Source organism: Phoxinus phoxinus (genome assembly GCF_949152265.1).
Source record: "Phoxinus phoxinus genome assembly, chromosome: 23".
In the NCBI taxonomy this organism is placed as follows: domain Eukaryota; kingdom Metazoa; phylum Chordata; class Actinopteri; order Cypriniformes; family Leuciscidae; genus Phoxinus; species Phoxinus phoxinus.
The window spans coordinates 6,349,678-6,373,696 of NC_136898.1; the positions used below are offsets into that span (position 1 = coordinate 6,349,678).

The 24,019-nt window shown below is 39.6% G+C and overlaps 2 protein-coding genes and 1 long non-coding RNA gene across 4 annotated transcripts in view; 2 read left to right on the forward strand and 1 right to left on the reverse strand.

The window, feature by feature from the left end:
* The window catches only part of antxr1b (ANTXR cell adhesion molecule 1b), a 40,069-nt gene extending 16,709 nt beyond the window's left edge, over window positions 1-23,360 (reverse strand). Inside the window, exons 1-12 of one of the 2 annotated variants that reach the window (XM_079599936.1) lie at window positions 22,830-23,360; window positions 10,735-10,806; window positions 10,324-10,395; window positions 9,896-9,977; window positions 9,775-9,808; window positions 6,407-6,486; window positions 6,061-6,129; window positions 5,846-5,926; window positions 4,076-4,136; window positions 3,770-3,868; window positions 1,667-1,736; window positions 556-634 (exon numbers count right to left, since the gene is read on the reverse strand). In XM_079599936.1, the coding sequence (XP_079456062.1) occupies window positions 556-634; window positions 1,667-1,736; window positions 3,770-3,868; window positions 4,076-4,136; window positions 5,846-5,926; window positions 6,061-6,129; window positions 6,407-6,486; window positions 9,775-9,808; window positions 9,896-9,977; window positions 10,324-10,395; window positions 10,735-10,806; window positions 22,830-22,984 (954 nt within the window). In that variant the 5' untranslated portion in view covers window positions 22,985-23,360. Of the gene's footprint in view, window positions 1-420; window positions 635-1,666; window positions 1,737-3,769; window positions 3,869-4,075; window positions 4,137-5,845; window positions 5,927-6,060; window positions 6,130-6,406; window positions 6,487-9,774; window positions 9,809-9,895; window positions 9,978-10,323; window positions 10,396-10,734; window positions 10,807-22,829 lie in introns of both variants that reach the window. The other variant, XM_079599935.1, reaches the window with a different exon arrangement.
* On the forward strand, window positions 3,793-7,715 carry LOC306991795. Its single transcript, XR_013796167.1, has 3 exons — window positions 3,793-3,914; window positions 4,046-4,141; window positions 7,580-7,715. It is a non-coding gene; the product is annotated as an uncharacterized lncRNA (long non-coding RNA).
* Window positions 11,197-19,158, forward strand: LOC306991759 (uncharacterized protein). Its single transcript, XM_079599900.1, has 2 exons — window positions 11,197-11,364; window positions 11,522-19,158. The coding sequence occupies exon 2, from the start codon at window positions 12,292-12,294 to the stop codon at window positions 18,460-18,462; it is 6,171 nt and encodes a 2,056-aa protein (XP_079456026.1). The 5' UTR covers window positions 11,197-11,364; window positions 11,522-12,291; the 3' UTR covers window positions 18,463-19,158.
* Window positions 23,361-24,019: the final 659 nt, after the last annotated feature.

The following is a 24,019-nucleotide window of genomic DNA, read 5'->3' on the forward strand; positions in this document are numbered from 1 at the left end:
ATTTAGCTTGGAAATGAAACTGAAGCCTATTTTTTTCACTGTGACATTATTTTCTTAATTATTAACTAATGCAAAAAAAAAAAAAAAAAAATTTGATAATTCAATACTTCAATTGTAAAGTATTTCAACTGATTTTAAAAACCGTACTACAGTAATACGATTATGAGAATCACCTAAAAACTTAATTCAATTAAAAAATGTATGCAAAATATATACATTTATTTATATCTATATATTTATCTTCTGGTTTGCTGGTGAAACGTGACGTGGACATGTTTTAATGAGATCACACCTTAACAATGGAGTTCAATCAATTCACATGCTTTTGTGCCTCTGTCTCGCAGCAAATCTACCAGTAAAGGCACCCCACCAGAGGAGCGTTGGATTTTAGAGAGGGCAAGAAGGACAGAATATACTGACTGTGTTCAGAGGGTAGACTGAAGATGGAGCTGAGCTAGAGGAACTGCCCAGTGTAGTGGTACTGGGAGTGGCTCTGCCCAGTGTAACAGTGGTAGTGGGCTTGACACTGCTGCCCTGCAGGGTTACTGTACTCACACAGCTGACGGTCGTGATGGTCACAGAACTGGAGATAAAACTCAGGCCGTTGTTCATACTGACGTGGAGGGAGGCAGACCTGTGAATGAAAAAGAGAGATAAGATTTTTGTTCTTTTTTTAAAGTTCTTTTATGAATTTGGCTTTCATATTTAAATACAATCTGCATTTTTCCACAAAATTAAAATTACGTACACTGGTAAAAGTGATCAGTTGACTTAACTTAAAACAAAATTAGGAAACCGTTGCCTTAAAATTATTAAGTAAATAAACTTAATGCTTAATCCAAAAAATTAGGTAATGTGGGTATACAGTGCATACAATTACATATACACTACCATTCTTAATCCTGGGGTGGTAAAACTTTATAATAACTTTCATTATTAAATAATTAATAAACATTACATAATGCTTAACGGATCATTAGGTAATTCAAATAGCTAGAAATATGAAATATGCTTGCTAATGTTTACTAAAACGTACTAAAGGTACTAAATGTATTATAAAGTGTTACCCCTGTGGTCGGTAAAAAGTTAAAAATGCTCCACTTATATGATATTACACTTTAGTAATTCTGTGAAATATAATTAAAATTCGAAATGGGTCTTCTATTTGAAGATGTTTTAAAACGTGATTTAATTCCTGTGATCAAAGCTGTATTTTCAGCATCATTACTCCAGTGTCACCCGATCCTTCTGAAATCATTATATGCTGATTTGCTGCTTAATATTTTTGTGGAAACTGTGATGCATTTTTACGTAATATATATTGTCATGTAAAATCTAAAAAAAATGTAATACAATAGAATCAACTATGATGGGTTATGCAGGGACTTCCTTTTACGGTTTCCACTGTAAATTAAAACGTGACTACATGCATTTTTTAAATTTGATTTCAATGAATAGATTGTAATTGAATATAAAATTCAACATATAAAGTTATAAAGATGTTTTACAATGCTTGATAAGCTAAAAAGCCTGGAATAAGAATGCCTTTGAGAGAGCTGGGCGTCTTTCTGTCCTATATTTGAATTTGTTTCTTGGCTTGTGTGTTTCTCTTTCCATTCTAGCTTTATTTGCTTCAGCTGAAGAAAGAGTTTCCAGCAACACTTACGTTCCCTCCTCCTTCAGTACAGGCGCTGGGCAGAGCAGGTACGTGTCTTCAACTACCAGAGGCCTCTTCACTGGAGAAAAACACACAGGACAAGAAGCAGCTTGGCAAGTGCCCTTAAGATTGATTTCAGTGACTCTGTTTCATTTTACCATGTATTTGTGGATCATTTTACAGCATCTCAACGTATAAACCACCCTTACAAAAATAGTTTCATACTGTTCAAAAGTTTGGGGTCAGTAAGATTTATTTTTTTGTTTAAAAAAATTAATACTTTATTGAGCAAGGATGCATTGAATATATCAAAAGCTTCAGTAAAGAAATGTATATATATATTTAAATCCTTTTTTAAAAATGCTGCTATTTAGAAACTTTCAATTCATCAAAGAATCCTGAAAAAAAAGTGTATTTTTCCCCCCACAAAAATATTAAGCTGCACAACTGTTTTGAATAGTGATAATAATAAATGTTACTTGAGCACTAAATCAGCATATTATAATTATTTCTTAAAAGATCATGTAAGGACCCCCTAAAGGAACATGGTGATGGAAAAAAAAATTCGATTGGAGGAAAAATTGTCAATGGTTTTGTGTTTTCTCGCTAAATGTTTTGCATTCCCCAGAGAAACTTTGTGCTCGCTCACAAAACCTTTCCTTGCGTTCCTTGCGGGGGAACGCACAACGTTTTTTTCCCCCCAACCCATATTTTTCCAATTTATTGCTTTTTTTAATGAACAAATCCATAATAAACTAGATGTTTATATGTTTGAAGCATAATTCCAGTGCTTAATGCAGAACTCAACACCATCTGGTTGGTTGCCAGGGTGTTACTATGTAGTTTCTGGGCTGTTTTGTGCGATCGCTAGGTGGTGACTCCCTGTCTCAAGTCAGAAGTGTCCACACTCAAGTCTCTATGATATTTTGTTCTGTAGATATGACTCAAATCCCTGTTGAATTGTAAGTCTATGGAGTTGTTTTGCTGATTTTCTCGTAATAGCACACCTCTTCTCAATAAACCGCATGCTTTGAGGCATTATTGCACAAACAGTGCAGGACACGTTATTTGAAGACCTTTGAAAAGCCCCTAACCCTACGTATGAGTAATGGAGATGCTTGGCTTAGCAATTACCACTTATAATTATTTTCAGAAGAAAAACACTGAAGCTGCATTGCATATCTTTACCATTCAGGTTCAGCCTACAACTGAAGGGCAGAATTTTTCATCCTCTTGTCATTTTCCACATGAAAAATGAGAAACTGGAAAATGTTTGACTCCAAAAGCCTCATTTACCCTGGCCGAGAATCGCACTGGTGAGACGGGCCCTGCATTCCCATGTGCCATCTGATATTCTTTAAGTAAAACAGCAGCTGAGAGAGAAGGATAGAAGCTCAGAGCTCAGAAATCATTAAGACATCAACACCGCAGCAGACCAATTTCTAGCCATTCACTTCCAAGATAAATCCAGCGTTCCAGGCGCTGTGCGTTGAGCCATTTTATTAGTTACCAAATGTTACTGTTATGCAAGAGCCATACGATGGTGAGTATAATTTACGACATACGCTAAAAATAATTTGTTCACCTATATGTTTTTTGTGACACAACTCTACACATGCTAATCAAACCAATACAAAACAATTAAAAACATCTAATATCCTGAACCAAAAGTCCTGTTAATATTTTCCATGGTGTGTTTTTTAATGGTGTGTAGATGTGTGTTTGTTGCACATGTGGTTTGCGTTCAAGGCAAGTCTTGTGATTTACAAGTGTTGCGGCCAACCTTTCCCGAGCCCATTGCAGAAAACACGGCAGCCATACTGCCATTTGGATTCAATTGGCTTCTTTATCATTACGAAAGACAAAAACAAAGCTGTCTGCCTTGTCACATGCATGAAGACAATGCTTATTTTTCTATGTCCACTGGTGAGTTGAGCTTGGCCTTGATGAATAAAAGATTCAGTCCTTTATCAACTAGCACTTTTGTTCTTTATCAACTGAGGAGATCATTTGGGTTAGCAGCTAATGCTAACACAGGATGGCCTATTAATTCAGCAGGTCACAGCTAGCAATGCAAGGAACAGGAATCCGTCTGTGCTGTTTTTCACTTACTCACGGTGAGGGTGTTGTTGATACGGAAGCTGCAAAGGATTCTGCTCACATCGCGGGCGTGAAGGAATCCGTTCCCTTGAACCACAACCTCAAAGGATTCTGGGGGGGAGGAAACACATTGCGTTTGATGTTATATACATCAACGGTATATAACAAGTGTCCTGAACAGAATTGTTTTTTAATCCAATATATAAGTTCATATAAAAGTTCAGATGGTGATGTTTTACAGTTGTATATGTAAAAAAAAAGCAGATTTTTGTTGTCTGTCTTAACTAGGTCTTTGCTTCAAGCCTGACGTATGTTTACCTCCTGCACAAATGCTCGAGGGCTCCACGGCGAGGATCTCTATACAGGATCTCTTCAGAATCTGAGGCAAGAAAAAATGTATGCATTTATGTTTGAATGTTTTGCATGTCATAGGCAATTTATTGTAGAGACACACCAATTTTGACAACTTACTGTAAGTTTTACTGATATAAAGGCTCTGTGCCCAAACCTAGTGAGCTGGCTTTCTCTCTAGTGCATACTAAAGCACTGAGCACTGTCCGTGTGACGTCATTTTCGTCATCAGGGAGGGTCTTTCCGTGTGCAGCCCAATTTTTTTGTGGCCGTGCGGATGGTGCGCGTACAACAGCGCATATATGAGTAACTTGAGTGCTTGAAAACAAAGTCCACTAGACTTCACTTGAAAGGCTCGCTCAACTGTGCACGAGATGGTGCGGAACATGGAAAATGAAGTATACCCGGGCCTTAACTCATGAAAACTCATAAATGACTGATTGTAGTGCTCTACACGGGCAGCTAATATGCGTCAACTCACAATTGATATCAATAGAGTTTATCTTTAGTGTAATGGAGGCCAGCTAATAAGAGCTGTGCAAGTAAACCTCACTCGCTTGGCCTCAAGAGGCGGACGTTAGAGGCTGGGCTCTTTAGCGTCCTTTTTATCGCACACACCTCCCATGTTGGAAACGCTGGTTAGAATCCTGCTCGTCACTGTTGCATTGGTGCCGTGACCCGGATGGGAGTGAGGTTTAAGGGGGGTGAGTTTAATACCTGTTACAGACTGTGCGATTTTGGCAATCCTATAAAAGCAGTACAAATCACACTATATTCGTGGATCTAATAAACTTGGGTACAACATGTACGTATATGTAGACTGTACAACGATGATGATACATATTGAATCGTAGGTTATGGAGCAAGTTAATATAGAAGAATAAAATGCCATCAGCATGCGCTAATAATGGTAAACAAATAGAGCCAGATAAATCACACTTTGGCAATTGTGATTTTTATGTGCGCTGAAAAAAAAAGAGGAGGAAGCGAAAGAGGAGAAAATGGACGCGGTCATGGCTAGGGGAAAGAGGCCAGCTTGGGATGCTAATCTTGCAAATAGAGCTTGAGGTAGTTTTAAGTTTTAGCGCCATGTTACGTTGATAATTGTATTGGCTAGTCAGTAGACGTAGGTCGTAGCAGCAAACACACAGTGAGATGATCATGCTAAATTTCTGACACTGTCAGAAAATGATCGCAGGCTAGCTTTGGTCGCAAGACCGTGACAACGGCAGAACCTCTCACACTGTACGACGAAGCAGTACTGTTTAGGAGCCACGACCACAGAAATCGCCACGTTTGGTCATCTTGCGTCTGGGACAGCGCAAAATCATACAATGTGTACCGACATAACGGAGGCCAGCTAGTAGAACCAGTGTTTTTTATTTATTTATTAGCTAACGATGATACTCTAATTATCATCAAAATACATACCACTATGTTGGCCAAACTTGTTGCTGGATTTGAATAAGATTGAACTCTTTAAAAAAAAAAGATAAATGTTGATTTTTTTCACTGAGTCACATTATCAAATTGCTTTTTCAGTGAATGATACATGCAACGCCACCTTAGAATTTGGCTAAAAGACGCCATGCTTTTTGTCTCAAAAGTGCACATTGATAACATAAAATGCTGCCTAGGCAGCTCACAAGGTTTTGGAACACAGCTTTTAGATGCATTAATAAAATGATGAAATGAAAGATGTGAGAGTAGCTGTGACTGTTTAATTAATTCACTCACTGAATCAATGACCCCTTGCAGTGCTTCAAAGCCATCATTGACAGGAAAGACGTGATCTTCGCTGTCGGCTATTGTTGCCAGCTGTGATTGAATGAGAAATCAAGAAAAAATATGCTTCTCTATTCTTTCGTTCTTACATTGTACATCAGTTGCTTAAAAACCCAGATTGAGGTGACCTGCTCACAATGAAGGGGCAAATCATTTTATCACCTTACCTGGGTTTCATTAAAGTCCTTCACTCCAACACAATACACAGAAGCTCCCAGCTGACGCGAGCGACCGGCCTGCCATTTCAGCGTATCAAAGACAGGGTTCAAAAAGATGTGTTGGGTTGCATATATTCAATTAGAGCCAGCAGCACATGTGAAATATCAAATATTATCTAGATAATAGGCTAAAAGAGACAGTCTGAGCAAAAGAATGTCCAAGATTCAGTTTATTTTATAGCTGCTACCTCACGGGTGAAGTCAAAGCTAAAGGCTGTCGGGGCAAAATAGATTTTTTCATGCTCGGGGGAGAAAGAATGGAAAATATGGCAGGATCTAAGGTGTAAGGTCTCACCTCTCTGGCTGCCAAGTCAAATTCATTCTCGCGCAATTCTCCATCGGTCAGAGCAATGATGACACTCGCTGTGCGGTATCCTAAGAAAGAAAGAGAGAATCTATAATAGTCTATAGAACCCAGCAAACACAAAGCATTGGCACAACGTACCCAACCCAACTTCTAACAACGTTTTAACAACATGGCCAAACGGTTGCTATAACTACGTTGTGTGGTGAAGGTTGTTACAGCGTTGTCACAATGTTGACATTGAACCACCGTTCAGGGCCATTGCTTAAGGTTGTGCCTGGACAACCACTGGACGACATATGTACTCGTCACTGCCCTGAAGCGCAAATCAGCCTTTTAAATTTCAACCGACCGGTGGGCCGTCTCATTCTTCATCGAGCAAGGATACATTTAATTTACCAAATAAGATGCGTAATTATTCAAACACAACCTACAACTTCCTTGTCTAATGTGATATTTATTTGTTCTGTCTAACTGAACCCTTTAATCCTTACCGTTAGGAAAAGTGTTGAACATCTTCTGGTCAGGTATGACAAATGTTTTAACTTTATGCCAAAAGTTCAATGCATTCTCATCCTAGGGCGTCATATACTGACATGTTTGACATTTCGTCTACATCCAACGCACATGGCACCCTTTAGCGTCAATATGACACGCACAGAGCTTTGTTCGGTTATGGGTTTACGTCTGGGGTAGGGTAAGTAAGGGTTAGACCGCTAGGAGGCGCCTTTTGGCCCATATCTATCTGCGTCTCATATTGACGCTAAAGGGTGCCATGTGCGTTGGATGTAGACGATATGTCAAAAGCGTCAGTATATGACGCCTTGGAATGAGATCAGGCTGCAAAAGTTATAACCCATAATGAAGCTAAAATGACTTTAATGATGAGTTATTGACATTTCAGAACTCCTTGAACAGACAGTGACTTAAGCGTGTACTTGTTGCACGGTAATGTTTTTTTTTCCTTTTTGGAAACGCAGAGAAAAAAAGGCACACGCACACCTGTTTATTTTTTCCTTTGATTTGTCTGCTATTTAGTCTCAACTGTTTCAATGCTAGATTTTCTCTTGTCTGCCCATGCTAGTTAACGTTAGTCACTCCCAGTATAGTCCTGTCACGTGAAGCTTCATTTGCTTTGTTCTCTGTGTTTACCTGTGCCTGCAGTGCCGCCCTTTCTGGTCCCGGATTGTCTACCTGGACGCCTACTGGTTTCTGGGCTTGCATCTCTCCTCTGGATTTGTTGATGTTTCCTGGACTGATTCCGGTTACCGACCTTTATCGCTCGGCTTTTGACTACACTCCCCTGTCTGCCATGTACATGAAACTTTTGTTTATTAAATGTTCTGATCTGCCTTTGCTTTTTGTTTTATTTATTATACTTAAAATAATTTTGTATATTCGTATATTTATTTTTTTCTTCTTTTTCCCCCCACAAATATATGACTTTTGGAAGTGCAATTTGATTATCATATGCATTTTTCATAAAATTGAATTAGCTAAACTTCTATGTCATTTTTACAAGTATACACTTGCAGGTCTTGATTATAATTAATTTACTGTTAGGCCTATACATAATAATAATGATTAACCATAAAACATAACATGCTAAATGGGTGATATCTATATCTAGCATTAAAAAAATTGTCAGAACGTCGTCTCGCAGTTGCTGAATGTCGCTCACCGTTTTACAGTCCTGTCGCGTCTTTACAATTCTACGATGTTACAATGTTGCGCGAGCACGTAGACAGACCGCGACGTTGCCATATAGTATAAATGCAATTATGTGCCACAGACGTTGCCACTAAACAAATGTGTTTGCTGGGAACAACCTCAATGGTTCAGAGAGCAAATTATTCAATTACTTTTTGAATTTCTGACAGTAATTTCTGGGGGCAATCAATCGTACTTTGGGGTTCGTCTCGCGCAACCATTGTATTTTGGCAACTGTAGCGCATTTAGCTAACCGTCAACTGTCGTTAACAAGTTTTAAACTTTCTTTGTGTTGGATAAACAGAATAACATGATAATGCCAGTACCCTAGCTACTTATATTTTTTCGATTTATCCTACATCATCCGATACAAACCTCGTCAGGCGAAAGAACGAACGAATGTGACATCTTTAAACAGGCTAGGCCTACTTTGGTGCGGTCACACACATTAGTAATGTCAAAAATGTAGAAATGTATGAAAGTCTTTTTGCGAGCGACATTCCTGCCCCACTGCGCAATGTGGCGTCGGAGTGACGTCTTTTCTATGACATTTTTGGACGTCCAGTTTCGGTCCACTGACGGGGTTGTTTTGTAACGCCAGACGACGTCTTTTTTTTACATCTACCGCACGCCTAATGTTGACATCCGTGTAAGGGTTATTTATAGTTCAAATGTGGTCGTTTGTGGATGTCTTTTCAACATCAAATTTAGACAAATTTGTGTTTTTGGAAAACAATCTTAAATAATTATTAATAATCTGTATTCATATGTATTAATCATGTTGATAACAACAATGTTGATATTTATAAATAAAAAATATTATATATTAATCAGGTAAATTTCCTTCACCTGTCATAGACGTCCAAATGACGTCCAAAAAATGACCCATTTCAAAGGTCAAATGTTGAATGTCAATATGACGTCCAAGTTGGGTCATGGTTGGACGTCCAAATTGTGGACCTAGTGGACGTTGAATAGATGTCCAGAATTGGTCATGGACCGACGGACCCAATATAGACATGATCTGCACGTCTATCCGACATCCAATGTTTAGTGGGGCTTTGGTCGATTCCAAGTGAAATTACTGTAGGCTACTTCGTAAATGTGCTAAATTTAAACATCGGCTTAGTTTAACTTTTAAGGTTGTTGTAACGTCGTTAAAAATGTAGGCTATATAGCCGTAACATGGGGAAATATGCCCCCTTAAGAACTTTTAAACTGTAACCTAGAAGTTTAGCATGTGAAGGATGATGATGCATCAGCCAATTTGTTATTATAGGAAATAAATAGAAACATTTGTTAAATTAGTTGTTATAGAACAAAATGTACAATTATTCAAAGAGGCCATTTTACCCCACTACACCCCCACCCTTACCACCTTTCCCACCCTTACCACAAGGGTCTAATTTTAGGGTATTTTTTAATCATTAAAATAAAAACTATAAATTTTACTCCACAAATCTAAAAACATTACTGTGTCCACAAATCCCTCATTAACAAGTATACACAAAAAGTTTGATATTCAACATAATACAATGTCAATGTCATAGATCACTATTTTCCAGAGACACTAATTTAGATAAATTCACCTTTCCACTGACTAAATAAAAAAAAGGTCAGTTACCAGAGGATTTTGATTTGTAACTTACCGTCACCTGTTCCATAGTAGATCTGCTCGCTTGCCTAGAAAACCACACAATGTTTTTTAATAAACTGCGTTTAATGTTTGTTCTGATTTGTACTTTAGTGTATTTTACAATATCCTCTTACCCTCTGAAAACCTTTGTGCATGAAGGTATCTCCACCTGGTAAGACATGCTGAAGTTCCTCCAGCCCCGCACGAATCAGATCCCTGAATATTAAGATTTGTAGCAGTTTGAGTTTTCATGACAATTCAAGTATTTATACATCATGCAATATTTGCTTACTGTCTTTTATTTAAATAAATACTTAAAAAGAGAGATACAATTCATGTCAATGTACTTTTTTGTTTTTTTTTTACCAGCTAGACCAGAGCCAAACCAACGGTGACCAGCATAAAGCCTGGACCAGCATGGATTTGAATGTTGCCAGCTCTTCTTGATTTGTTGGATCAACACAAATAAAGCTGACAGACTCACAGCAAGTACATAGATATCAAAGTCAAAAGCTTTTCAGCTAGAGATGTTGGCAGTATGAAATCACAGCATGATTCTTGCCTGTCTTCTGTAAGTTTCATCAGGATCCTTCCCTCCGTTGAAAAGACTATAAATGACATTCGGAGCTGGGGGCTGAAGACAGAGAAGAATTGCAAAATGTCATTTGTTTATTCACAGACCATCATGCTGTAGTGGCCGACTAGCTGACATTAATAGGGTCAACTAGGAGTTCCAGTATAGCTATTGTTATACAAGCTGTCATTATTCCTTATTATATTATATTTTTTGGACAGTGGCAACTCAAAATTGCACACCACAGTAAAGTGTGCAGGCTTTCAACAATTTAATTTGAACAGAACAACTACCTAAAACTTTAGGTTACATAACAGTTTTTTTATATAAATATATTGTGGTAATGAGATAGCAAAAATAAGAATAAAACACAGCATGCTGAGTTTCTGCTGGAGTCACCTGATGAACTTGTGTGCAAGGTGATCAACAAAGTAGTAGATCTCATTCCAGTGGTGCTGTACACTTCCAGACCTGAGAAGATGTTATGCATGAAGGGTTCAGTATTAGGATTGCACAAAATAACAATGGGATTTTTTTTTTTTTTTTTTGTCATACAAATATATGGGCACTTAAGCGACACTCAAAATTAACGAATGAATTTCATTAGATAAACTATCAAGCTAAGAGGCATCTGCAAATAAATACTGCAGGAGTTTTGTAGCTGCCAGCAGAGACAGTTGCATAATTTAAGTTCCATAAAAGAATAGTTTTAATTTAATAAGTAACCACGTTTAAATACATCATAATATATTTATATTTATCTGCATTTCTTTTACTTTGAAATATGTGTACACGCTGACTTGTTTATGTAGGCTTATATAGCGGAACTATTGTTCTGAGGTTTGGTTGGTTCAGACGTTTATTGATGTTACACCAGCATCGGAGAATGTAGCCTGCCGAGCTAACTGCGGCTCGTAAAGTTTGATATTGGTAATATCATTACATTTGTAAGTTCACTGAGAGACACACGGAAGAGAAGTTGCCTTTGTTACCTGTTTTACACTCCCTGGAGTTAACGCGGCCAATGAGGTATACATTGTTCTTTTAATGTGTAATTATCAATGTAAAGCATAACTGTGTGACAGTTAATTAACAGTCAATCTAACGTTGTGTTTATTTATTAATGTGCTATTCTCTGTGAGAATATTCTTATTTCTGTAACTTATGTGAGTTTGTTTTTATTTAGTTCTCACGGCATGTTTGATGGCATCGAGGATGTTTGACTAATAAATGCCCGTAAAGAAGAACGCCTTGTGTTCGTGTCTGTTGACTGGAGGGAGCTATAGTGAGAACTCAGCCTGCTCGACACGAGGTGGAGACGTGGGGGAGATGATGATCCGCGCCTGCCGTCCGTCGACGGAGCTGAACGCACGTTTACATTGAATGTGAGCGTCAAAAGATAAGACTGTGCATACAACGTTAACATATTAAGAGGCAATCAGAACCCGGGAGCATTGCATGGTTAAACCTACAAGAAGTCGAATATTTAAAACAAGTTAAATATTAAGAAGTGGAATAACCTTCAACTGCTAAAGGGGCTCTATAAGTGCTAAAAGTTAAATGTTAATTTGTGATGTGCATGTTTACATGTGGAAGTGATTGCTCAACTCACCAAGTTATTTACTGCTAAGCTATTTGAAGGGTAAATAATTATTTAAAGGGCCCATCATAATATTTCATTTATTTTATTTTATTATTTTGGTGTTAAGAGAAGTGTTTATTCTGTTTTAAGTGAAAATAAGTTAATTTGCATTGTGGAAAGTGTTTCTAGCACTGTAAAAACATACTTGGTTAAATCTAAAGGTAAAGTTAAGGTACATAATTACAATCTAAACAAAAGCTTACTGTAACATTAAGCTAGGTTTGTCACTTACTTTATTTAGCTACTTTATTTAGCTACTAAGTTTTAGCTACTAAACAAAAGGTGTTAAGGTGCCAATTAAAAAAAAGATAAAAATGTCTGAGCACGAGTATGAGACAAATGAAAAGGGCTTAGATGCTAACAATGAAGCCACAGGTTTACAGCAGCAGTTTAAAGACCTTGATATAGATGCAAACCTATCAAAAGAGACTGAGGTAGCTGTAGAGACCCAAGCTGCTGTAGAAGAAAGTCTAAGAAGAAGCCAAAGAACCCGAGAGCTTACTGAAAAGGGTCAAGAACTGTATGACAGCCAAACTAAAAAGCTTCAACATCGCTTTACTACCTCTTATGACAAATGGAAAGTTCTTGCTAAAGAGACTAGGAAAGCAATCGATGGAACATCCTCCACTGAAATCCTGCAAACCTACATAACCAAGATCAGTAACGCTTCAACAAGTGTAAAACAAGCTTATCAAGATTTACGCCAACACACTACTCCGGATGGCAAGACGCGCCGCCGAGTAGACACGTGTGATGCTGTCTCAGGAAAGCTATTGGAACATGCAGAGGATTCTCTTGAATTAAGAGAAAAGATACCAGACACTCACAAAGAACGAGCATACTGGACTGAGACTGGCTCAGTGCTTACACGTGCAACCTCCAAAAGGTCTAGTGTATGTGCGCGAAGTTCAAAGTTTGCAAGCACCAGTTCAAAGCGATCAAGCCAGACCTCTTCAAAGAAACTGGAAGCTGCAGCAGAGCTAGCTGCCACTCAAGCCACATTAAAGGTATTAGAGGACATGGAACTTAAGGAACAAGAGCTTGGGAACCTCGAAGTTGAGAACAGAAAGAGGCTTGCACTACAAGAAGAAGAAAATGCTGCAAGAAAAAATGTATTAGAGGAGAAGCGCAGGCAGTTAGAGCGCTTAGAGACAGTTAAAAAAATTAATGCTGCAAAAGCACGTCTACAGGTCTACGAACAGGAAGTGGGTTCGGACGAAGAGATATCAGAGTTGCTCCATAGCAGTACGCATGTGAAAACCGAAGCTAAAACTACCCAAAGAAGTCTTTCTGTGCATCATGTGACAACACCACAAAACGCCACACATGTACAACCTGCTATGGTGAGACAGACTGTGGAAAGTGTGCAACCTGCTGCCATTGCTCATCAAGAAGATAGCACCACAGCACTTGCCAAAGCAATAACAGAGTCGATCAACGCAAGCCATCTCCCAATACCAGAGCCTTCTGTTTTCAATGGAGATCCACTAAGGTACAAAGACTGGAAAACGTCCTTTGAGACATTGATCGGTAGAAAGAATATTCCAGTGAATGAGAAGGTCTACTACCTCCGCAAGTATGTTGGAGGACCTGCAAAGAAAGCTATTGAAGGTTACTTCCTGCTAGGCACAGATGCAGCCTACTATTCAGCATTGGACATCATGGAAGAAAGGTATGGAAGCCCCTTTGTGATTGCCAAGGCCTTCAGGGATAAGATAACTTCATGGCCAAAAATAGGACCCAAAGACAGCATTGAACTAAGAGAATTCTCAGATTTTCTACGAAGCTGTGAAGCAGCAATGTTGCAGATCAAGAGTCTTGCTGTCCTAAATGACTGCGGTGAAAACCAAAGAATGCTCAACAAGCTTCCTGATTGGCTAATAGCCAGATGGAACAGAAAGGTCCTGACGGTTGAAGAATCAACACATGATTTTCCAAGCTTTAGCGAATTTGTTCAGTTTGTTGCAAGAGAAGCCAAGATAGCATGCAACCCTGTGACATCTCTTCATGCTTTGAAGTCTGGTGATAGTGAAAAGGTTAAGACACCAAAGCCTCGAAATGTTGGTGCAAAGGTGCTGGCAAGCAGCTCAGAAGAAAACCCAGACCCAAAAACATGTGTCTTTTGTGAGAAGTTGTACCATGGCATTCAAACATGTCGAAAGTTCAAAGAAAAGTCAATTTCAGAAAAAGTCAAGTTTGTGCAAACTAAAGGACTGTGTTTTGGATGCTTGAAGTCAGGGCACCGTTCTAAGAACTGTGAATGGAGGAGTGTCTGCGACACATGTAAAAGGAAGCACCCAACCTGTCTGCATGAAGACCGGGTCAGGGATGACGGAAAGAAGGATCACAGAGATGACGAGAGAAAGGAGAGTTGGAACCAAGCCAAAGAGAAGGAGAGGTCAAAGGAAAGGACAGATTCTAAGCAGTCAAAGGAAGCTTATAAGGAAGCCACCTCTAACCGTGTGGTGCAAAACATGAATGGAACATACACGTCCACCGTTATTCCAGTGTGGTTGTCAACAACATGTAGCCCAGAGCATGAAGTTCTCGTATATGCTTTACTGGATAACCAAAGTGACACCACCTTTATCCTAAAAGAAAAGGCAGATGCTCTGGACACACAGAAGGAACCAGTGCAACTAAAACTTTCAACATTGTCATCGAGAAGTACAGTCATTCCAAGTCAGAAGGTAACTGGGTTGCAGATCAGAGGGTTTTATTCAGCGAAGAAAATCACTCTTCCGGTAACCTATTCAAGAGACTTCATTCCTGTCAATGTTAGTCACATTCCCACACCCAAGACAGCAAGAGCATGGCCTCATCTAGAGCATCTTGCAGAAGAGATTGCTCCTTTAATTGACTGTGACGTTGGTCTGCTCATAGGTTACAATTGTTCTCAAGCCTTGTTACCCAGAGAAGTTGTGTCAGGCAGAGACGAGGAGCCTTTTGCTCAAAAAACAGACCTCGGCTGGAGTATTGTTGGCCCTGGTAGTTCCTGTGTCGACTACGGAGATGCAATTGGAAGCAGCCACAGGACTATTGTCAGACAAGTAATGCCATGCCTTCAGTCGTCTGCCAATTTGACAAATGAAGTCCGATACATATGTCGAACACAAGTCAAGGAGTTAGTCACTCCGCAAAATGTTATGAGGATATTGGAGTCAGACTTTAATGAAAGAAGCGTGGAGGATGCTCACTTCTCACAAGAAGATCTTCGCTTCATTTCAATAATGGAGGAAGGAATCAAGATCAAGTCTGACGGTCACTGTGAAATGCCTTTGCCATTTAAAGAAGACAGGCCGAGTCTGCCAGACAACAGGAAATGTGCTGTTCATCGCCTTACGTGTTTGAGAAAGAGATTTGAGAAAGACAAACAGTACCACAAGGACTACTTAATCTTCATGAACGAAACAATGACGCGTGGAGATGCTGAGAAAGTTCCTGAAGAAGAAATCAACAAGAGCCCTGCTTGGTACATCCCTCATCACGGGGTGTATCACCCACAAAAACCAGGCAAGATACGCGTTGTGTTTGACTGCTCAGCAAAGTTTCAAGGCGTGTCATTGAACGATCATCTGCTTACTGGGCCAGAGCTGACCAATACGTTGGTAGGTGTTCTCTGTCGTTTCCGTAAGGGTCCAGTAGCAATAATGTGCGACATAGAGCGCATGTTTCATCAATTTCACGTAAGAGCAGAAGACCAAGACTATCTAAGGTTTCTCTGGTGGGAGAATGGGGACTACCACTTCGAACCATCCGTCTTTCGGATGAAAGTGCACTTGTTTGGTGCAGCCTCGTCACCTGGCTGTGCAAACTACGGCCTCAAACACATTGCTGCACAAGGGCAAGGTCGTTTCAGTGAAGCATCCATCCGCTTCATTGAACGAAACTTTTATGTGGATGATGGACTGACCAGTGTGTCAACAGAAGAAGCAGCGAAGCAGCTAGTCAGTGAAGCAAGACAGCTTTGTAGCAATGGCAAGCTACGCATCCATAAATTTGTTTCTAACAGCCAGGAGGTGCTAGAATCAATTCCCAAAGAAGAGTGTGCTCAAACAGCCATACATCAAGACCTAGCCTTGGGAGAGTACCAAATGGAGAGAGCCCTAGGGGTTAACTGGTGCATTACCTCAGATCAGTTCAGATTCAGAATAGTGGTGAGTGAACAACCGTTCTCTAGAAGAGGAGTGTTATCGACCGTTGCCTCTGTCTATGACCCTCTTGGCTTTGTAGCACCGTTCGTTCTAGTCGGAAAGCAGATGCTTCAACAAATGTGCCGGGACAAAGTCGGATGGGATGAACCACTGTCAGATGATCTTCTACCACAATGGGAATCCTGGCTCTTGGACCTACAGAATCTAGGTGATCTCAAGATAGACAGATGTTACCTTCCAGCAAGTTTTCCAGAAGACCGGAAATATGAGCTCCATCACTTCTCTGATGCTAGCATCACAGGATATGGAGAGTGCAGCTACCTGAGAGTGATCGGGACATCAGGACAAACTCACTGTGCTTTGGTGATGGGCAAAGCCAGAGTGGCTCCTACGAAAGTCACAACTGTTCCAAGACTTGAGCTTTCAGCAGCTGTTGTTGCTGTGCGTACAAGTGATCTGCTCAGAAAGGAGTTGGATATAGCAGAGGTCCAGGAATTCTTCTGGACTGACTCCAAGGTCGTCCTTGGATACGTCAACAATGATGCAAGACGATTCCATGTTTTTGTGGCAAACCGCATTCAGCGCATCAAGGACAGTACCAAACCAAGTCAATGGAGATACGTGTCATCGGAAGAAAATCCAGCTGACCATGCGTCAAGAGGCCTTAAGGCAAAAGAGCTCATAGTTTCTAACTGGTTTAACGGTCCAGATTTTCTTTGGTGTGAAGAGCTTCCCAGTGGAGATAGTAAGGTGGGAGACATTGCAGTTGAAGACCCAGAAGTTCGTAAGGTCTTTGTGCATAAGACATCGACAACAGAAGATTCACTGCTTAAACGCTTTCTCAAGTTCTCCAGCTGGACGAGGTTGGTCAAAGCCATTGCTAGACTTAAGCGATGTGTCAAAGAGTTCAAAGGGTTGACATCAAGAACCAACGAAGCCAGCAGCCTGGAAGAGAGAGAAGATGCAGAACTTACCATCATAAGCATCGTCCAGAAGAATAACTTCTCTGTGGAGATTCAAAGTCTTCAGTGCAAGGAGGAAATAACCAAAGGCAACCTGCAAAGGCTAAATCCTTTTGTGGATGGACAAGGCATCCTCAGGGTGGGAGGACGATTAGAGCATGCTGCTCTGCACCCTCACATCAGGCACCCGGCAGTCTTACCAAAGACCAGTCACATAACAAAGTTACTGGTTGCACACTACCATGAGCGAGTGCAACACCAAGGACGTGGCATTACAATGAATGAGCTAAGGGCTAACGGGATCTGGATACTTGGATGCAGTCATGCGGTTTCGTCCTACATCTACAAGTGTGTCAAGTGTCGAAAGTTCAGAAGGTGTACAGAGGAACAAAGAATGGCAGACTTACCTCGTGAACGTATGGAGACAACGCCCCCCTTTACATATTGTGGGATGGATTGTTTCGGGCCATTCTACGTTAAAGATGGAAGGAGGGAAGTGAAGCGTTATGGCCTGCTATTCACTTGTCTGTGTTCTCGTGCTGTGCACCTAGAAGTGCTTGATGATATGACGACCGATGCTTTTATCAATGCTCTTCGTGCTCTCATTGCTCTGCGTGGTAATGTTCGACAACTTCGTTCTGACCAGGGCACCAACTTTGTTGGCGCAAGACGTGAGTTCCTGGAAGCGGTTAAAGAGATGGATCAGGAATGCCTTAAGAAATTGGGCTGTGAGTTTGTCATGAATCCTCCATCTGCGAGCCACATGGGCGGAGCCTGGGAAAGGCAGATCAGGACAATACGAAGTGTGTTGACGTCCATTCTAGATCAGGCATCCCAAAGACTTGACAGTTCATCTTTGAGAACTTACCTTTACGAAGTAATGACAATTATAAACAGCCGACCTTTAACAGCACATTTGCTGAGTGATCCAGCTGGGCCACAGCCTCTTACGCCTAATCACATTTTGACGATGAAGTCTTCCATAGTCTTGCCACCACCTGGAGACTTCGTGAAAGAAGACCTTTATCTTCGCAAAAGATGGCGTAAAGTTCAGCACTTAGCCAATGAGTTTTGGTCTAGGTGGAAAAAGGAGTACATGTTAAATCTTCAAGAGAGACAAAAATGGCACAAAACCCGCAGAAATGCACAGGTCAACGATATAGTGATTGTGCAAGATGACAATGCACCACGAAATGAGTGGAAACTCGCCAAAGTCACTGAAGTGTATCCTGGTGAAGATGGACATGTGAGAAAGCTGCGATTGCTGATCAGTGAATCAGCACTGGATGACCAAGGAAAGCGGCTCACAAAGCAGACTTACCTAGAACGGCCTATTCACAAGACGGTAACCCTGCTTGAAGCTGATTAATGCAGTCTTGGTTGTTGCTACCTCACTTAAAACAAGTCTCATAATTTTAAGTTCAAATCTTATGTTTATTAAGTTAATAAGAAATCACCAGTGATTTGGTGGGAGTGTAGCTGCCAGCAGAGACAGTTGCATAATTTAAGTTCCATAAAAGAATAGTTTTAATTTAATAAGTAACCACGTTTAAATACATCATAATATATTTATATTTATCTGCATTTCTTTTACTTTGAAATATGTGTACACGCTGACTTGTTTATGTAGGCTTATATAGCGGAACTATTGTTCTGAGGTTTGGTTGGTTCAGACGTTTATTGATGTTACACCAGCATCGGAGAATGTAGCCTGCCGAGCTAACTGCGGCTCGTAAAGTTTGATATTGGTAATATCATTACATTTGTAAGTTCACTGAGAGACACACGGAAGAGAAGTTGCCTTTGTTACCTGTTTTACACTCCCTGGAGTTAACGCGGCCAATGAGGTATACATTGTTCTTTTAATGTGTAATTATCAATGTAAAGCATAACTGTGTGACAGTTAATTAACAGTCAATCTAACGTTGTGTTTATTTATTAATGTGCTATTCTCTGTGAGAATATTCTTATTTCTGTAACTTATGTGAGTTTGTTTTTATTTAGTTCTCACGGCATGTTTGATGGCATCGAGGATGTTTGACTAATAAATGCCCGTAAAGAAGAACGCCTTGTGTTCGTGTCTGTTGACTGGAGGGAGCTATAAGTTTTGTGAACAACTAATGTCTTCACATCGTGACTCGTGTTTTAGTTTTATTGGACGTACAGTAGTATGGTGTCAGCACCTCTTTTGTAGTATTTTATATTTTCTTGAGACAAAAATCTTTTCTAAACTGTTTTGCTTAAAAAAAAAGTGTGCTTTGTCTTTTTTTCCCTGGACAAATACCACTTGCAAAGGCAAATGCAAGAGGGCATGTCGGTATTGCAGAGGCAGAGAGCATTGCAAGACCAGAGGAGATAAGTCTGCATCAATTGTCTTACAGTAGAAGGTGTGACGTGTATGACTGCTGTCTGAGACATTACATCATCTGCCAAAGTAGCATACTGAGAAACACCCAACTCTCTGGAAACCGTTTAGAAGTTCACATGATGGATTAAACCCACTATAGGATTTAGGCTGCATGGTCAGGGTGATTTCCCCCTGAAATTACACACTCCTGATATCCTATTTAAGGATTATCTCAATATTCATTACAGATTTGCATGGCAGCGTGTCCCTGTCCAACTGTCTTAAAAAGTAGTTTTTAAAAGCGTCTGACACAGAGAATGATATCCGAGCATCTAGACGCTAACTTCTTGTTAAGTGGGCTTCTTTAATGGCTCAGCTTGTGTAATAGCTCATCTGGCCGGGCAATTGTGGTGGAGACAAATCAAAAAAGAATGCTAAGCTTACGTAAGCGACGTCAAAGCCTTCCAAAGTCAGCATAAGCTTTCCTCTGTGCACATCCACCCCCACAAACACACCAGTGCTGCTAATTCAGTCTTGATCAATTCAACAGATGGTGATGCACATTTTCTTTTTTAATGTGGACAGTCTATTATTGTCTCGGATTCTTTTACAGTTTTCGATAGTTTATAATTATATATATTTCTTTTTTTGGGTGTGAAGATATGGAATTGGAGCCAATACCAGACCATTCAAGACCCAAGACTAAACTCATCAAAGCATAAATTCAGAAAAAGACAAGAACCATGCAAGGCCAAGCATTTTAGCGAACTGAAGAAAAAAAAAAAGATGAATTTATTGTAGTATTCATATGAAACACTGCTTTTTCAAATTCTCTGCAATACCGCACTGACCTGTGGTTGAGGTCACTATCACCTTTAATGCTTTGGAAATAAGTTGTGGTTTTGTCTGAAACCATAAGCCAAGACACAGATCCAGGCCAAAACTTTAAGTTTGAGACACAGAGCACATTTACTGTACATTTATGCATTTAGCAGCTGTTTTTATCCAAAATAACTTACTAAAGCAATTTGTAAAAGAGCCAACAATTTTTGTAATATACAATGGCTGTTTTTTTAGACATCTAGATTAGGAAGTGAAGATGAGATATGTAGAGAATATTTTTTTTTATTATTACTGCAAACTGTAGTTATTTGAAATTTGGAACATTTTGACACGAGGAAAGTGAGAGTGAACCTTTTGAGGCCCAGATCCTGTTAGGGTCCAAAAAGCTGGCTGTCAATTTTAATGAGTTAAAAAAGAGAAAATTCTGAATATATTTCGAACGCTTAACCACTTGCAGATCCGTGGTTGAGGTCATTATCACATTTAAGACATTGGAAATTGACTGTGGTCTTGTCTGAGACCATAAGCCGAGACCTAGACCAAGACATACATTCTTGAGACTCAAACCAAGGCCAAGACACTGAGTAATGAGAGCTAAAGAAGACTCTTTATGCTGTCTTGAAAGGTTTCGAAATTAAGACTCCCAGATCCATACTTGGGAAGATGAAGAATTTTGCAGGTTTTGAAAGAGAGAAAAATAATCACCACTTACACTGTGAAAAATTATTGTTTCGAAGGTCAAAGTTTGGAGGAAGTTTTACAAGAAAGTAGGCTACTTTTTGTCTTTCTGCTTTAAATTATTTTTAATTTAGTGCCATTAACTGAAACTTCCTAGCAGTTTCTGAGTGAAATATTTTTCAAAGTAAACCCTACCTACACCAAAAATTCACATTTTGTTTATCAAGAACTACATAAGTATGGAAGAAAAACATACTAATAATTCCGTTCTTACATTTGCTGAAATATTCAGTATACAAAAGCAGACTCAACTAGGAGACAAAAGGATGTCAACACTGTAAAAAAAGTTTCTGTCTTAAATTTTAAGTACAATCAACTTGAATGTTTAAGTCATTTCAACTTAAATTACATTAAACTGACTTAAAAAATTAGTTGAATCTTGAAAAAGGTAGAAAATTGCTTAACTTATTTTGATGAGTTAAAGCAATATAAAAACATATGTTGTCATAACTTATTGATCATATAATTTTTTACAGTGAATAATATGCATACCTAGAGAGACTTTGAGTTGGAGGTTGGGATATTATAATAAAAAAGAACAAGACAGACCTTATCAGCATTGCCATTGTGCATCTGCACTGTTCCAACAGGAAAATGAAACTCGCAGTGTACGCCAACACTTCGCTATGACCTCATCAAATAAGAACCTATAACCATCACTGAAAAGACTTTTCCCAAAATCTAGGCTGTTGTCCTGCACAATGAAGGCATTGTATTATTCTGCCTCCAAAGAGAAATCCAAATATTTTCATGCATGTTATATTTGCCTAATGCACTCTATATTCATCACAGTGTGTGTGTTTTTCACATCTTTTCTCTGAGTTTATCTTTGCTTTTTAAAGGAAGAATGTTACTGGCATGACTAAACAATGGCATACTTTCTCCGTCTCTCCCTCCCCTCGGTCTCTTTCTCATCTCCATATCATTTGTGCTCAGATGCGAACTCTGGTTCAAGACAGCTCTGAGGCTTTGGAACATCTGGCCCTGCTGGTGAAAAGGTTCAGCACATGAGGAACCCAAACAGCCCTAAACGCTCCACTCGCCCTCACCTCGCGACACCTGCATCAATCTAGGCTTTCCTATTAAATAAAGACCCTGAAAAAGTGACTTCAGACTGAAACTGAATATATTAAACATCATAAACAAACTGAGGGCAAACCGGCAGGAGAGCTAGACAAAGGAAAATAATCCTTCACAACCAAAATATCCCACAAACATCAATACATTTTGAAAATCTTTTATAGCGTCTTTTTCAATAATCAGTTCAGATCTTCTGTTGTTTTGATGTCTTTTCCAAGCTCTGTCTTCAGGGGGGTTGTTGTCCTCATAACTGTTTTTATGGTAAATGGTTATGCATCCACAAAGCTATTAAAATATAATACAACAGCCAGTTCTGCAGTGCAATTTTGTGTTTGAGGATTTTATCTGCACGTGATATGCTTTTGACCATTTGTTTTCATGCTTCCTCAAAACTTCAGAGGATATACTGGAGCTGACCATCTTAAATGTCTCCGATATGCTGCACAGAATATCAATTCCAGGTAAATTATACATTTCAAAGGCCTTCAGAACACAGGAGGTTTATGCCATAAACATAGGCACATTCAAACCTAAAATGTGAGACTGTAATGATGCTTAATGCTTCTGAAATGCTTGCTGATGAGTCTCTTTAGAGACATAATAACTATGATTGCCTGCTTGACCTTTGGTTGTCTGTATGGATGTTGAATTAACATCCATACAGCATCAGATTCTCAGGTGCCATTACAAAGACACTCTCAAAAGCGTATGGAAATGGAAACACTCACTTGTCCAGCACAAAATAGAGGTCAAACCCTCCATAGCACGAGGACCCAGCCTCCCAGCGTTCATAGCTCTGTCCAGCACAGCAGCTGAGCCTCAGGATGAGCATCACAAACAAGCCAATGAGCAGCCGGTCACCTCCACGCCAGTCCATGGACATTATTCCAGGTCGATAACAGACAAGTCAATGGCACTTCCCAGCAAACCCTCAAGGCAAGACATCCAACTTTGGTGGAGATGATTTACTCTGCAGCCTCTTTAGCCTGTGATCCATCCAGGTCGGAGCAGGTCTGGAGTCCTGGAGCTGCAGTCAGATCCCGAGGAGCCTGAAGCACTCCCTCACGCTCAAATGACTCTAATACTGCAGTGCAGATGTGTTTCAGGCTTGTTGAAGTGCTGGCCCTCAGCGTGCCCCTGAGACATATGTTGACTGTGACTTGGGTTAGTTTAAAATCTTCATGAAATCATTTGATTTGGTCTGGTGGTGTCTGGATCTCTGTGAAAATGGGGGTTTATCTTCAATACAAAGAGGGAGTGACATGGTCACTTTTGGAAAAACGTTCAAAACAGTTTTACACTGAGTCTCTCTCTCTCTTTCTTTGTTGCTCTCAACTCTCGATCTCTGAATGGGCTTTTTGTTGAGGGTATTTTTCTTCTCTGCTGCCACAGTGTGGTGACTTTTATTTTTGTTGTAGTGGGGGGACATTCAACGTGCCAGTGTAATGGATGAGTGTAAATTAAAAATGGTACCACATTTTTTCTTTATTACTTTTATTTAAAATATATTTAGAATAATTATTAAACTGCATTTATGTAGCTTTCAAAAAATAGTCAAAGGAATAGTTCACCCAAAATATTCTGTCATTTACTCACCCTCAAGTTGTTTCAAACCTGTATGGGTAACCAAACAGTTGACTTCCATTGGGGAAAATATCCATTGACTTTCATTTTATGGGAAAAACAGATTTGGTAATTCAAGTTCAAAATATCTTCTTTTGTGTTCAGCAGAAGAAAGAAACTCATACAGGGTTGGAAAATTTGAGGGGGAGTAAATTATGACAGGATTTTCATTTTTTTGGGGGGTGAACTCTTTTAAGTCAGTTCTGTACAACACACCTGTGCAAGAATTGAATCAGGCTAAATCTGAAAAGATTTGATCATATGGCAACAGACTGCTGGAGGCAGTAAATGTAGG

Excerpts from the sequence above, each read along its gene's own strand:
- LOC306991759 (XM_079599900.1), top strand. The coding sequence starts at position 12,292 with ATGTCTGAGCACGAGTATGAGACAAATGAAAAGGGCTTAGATGCTAAC.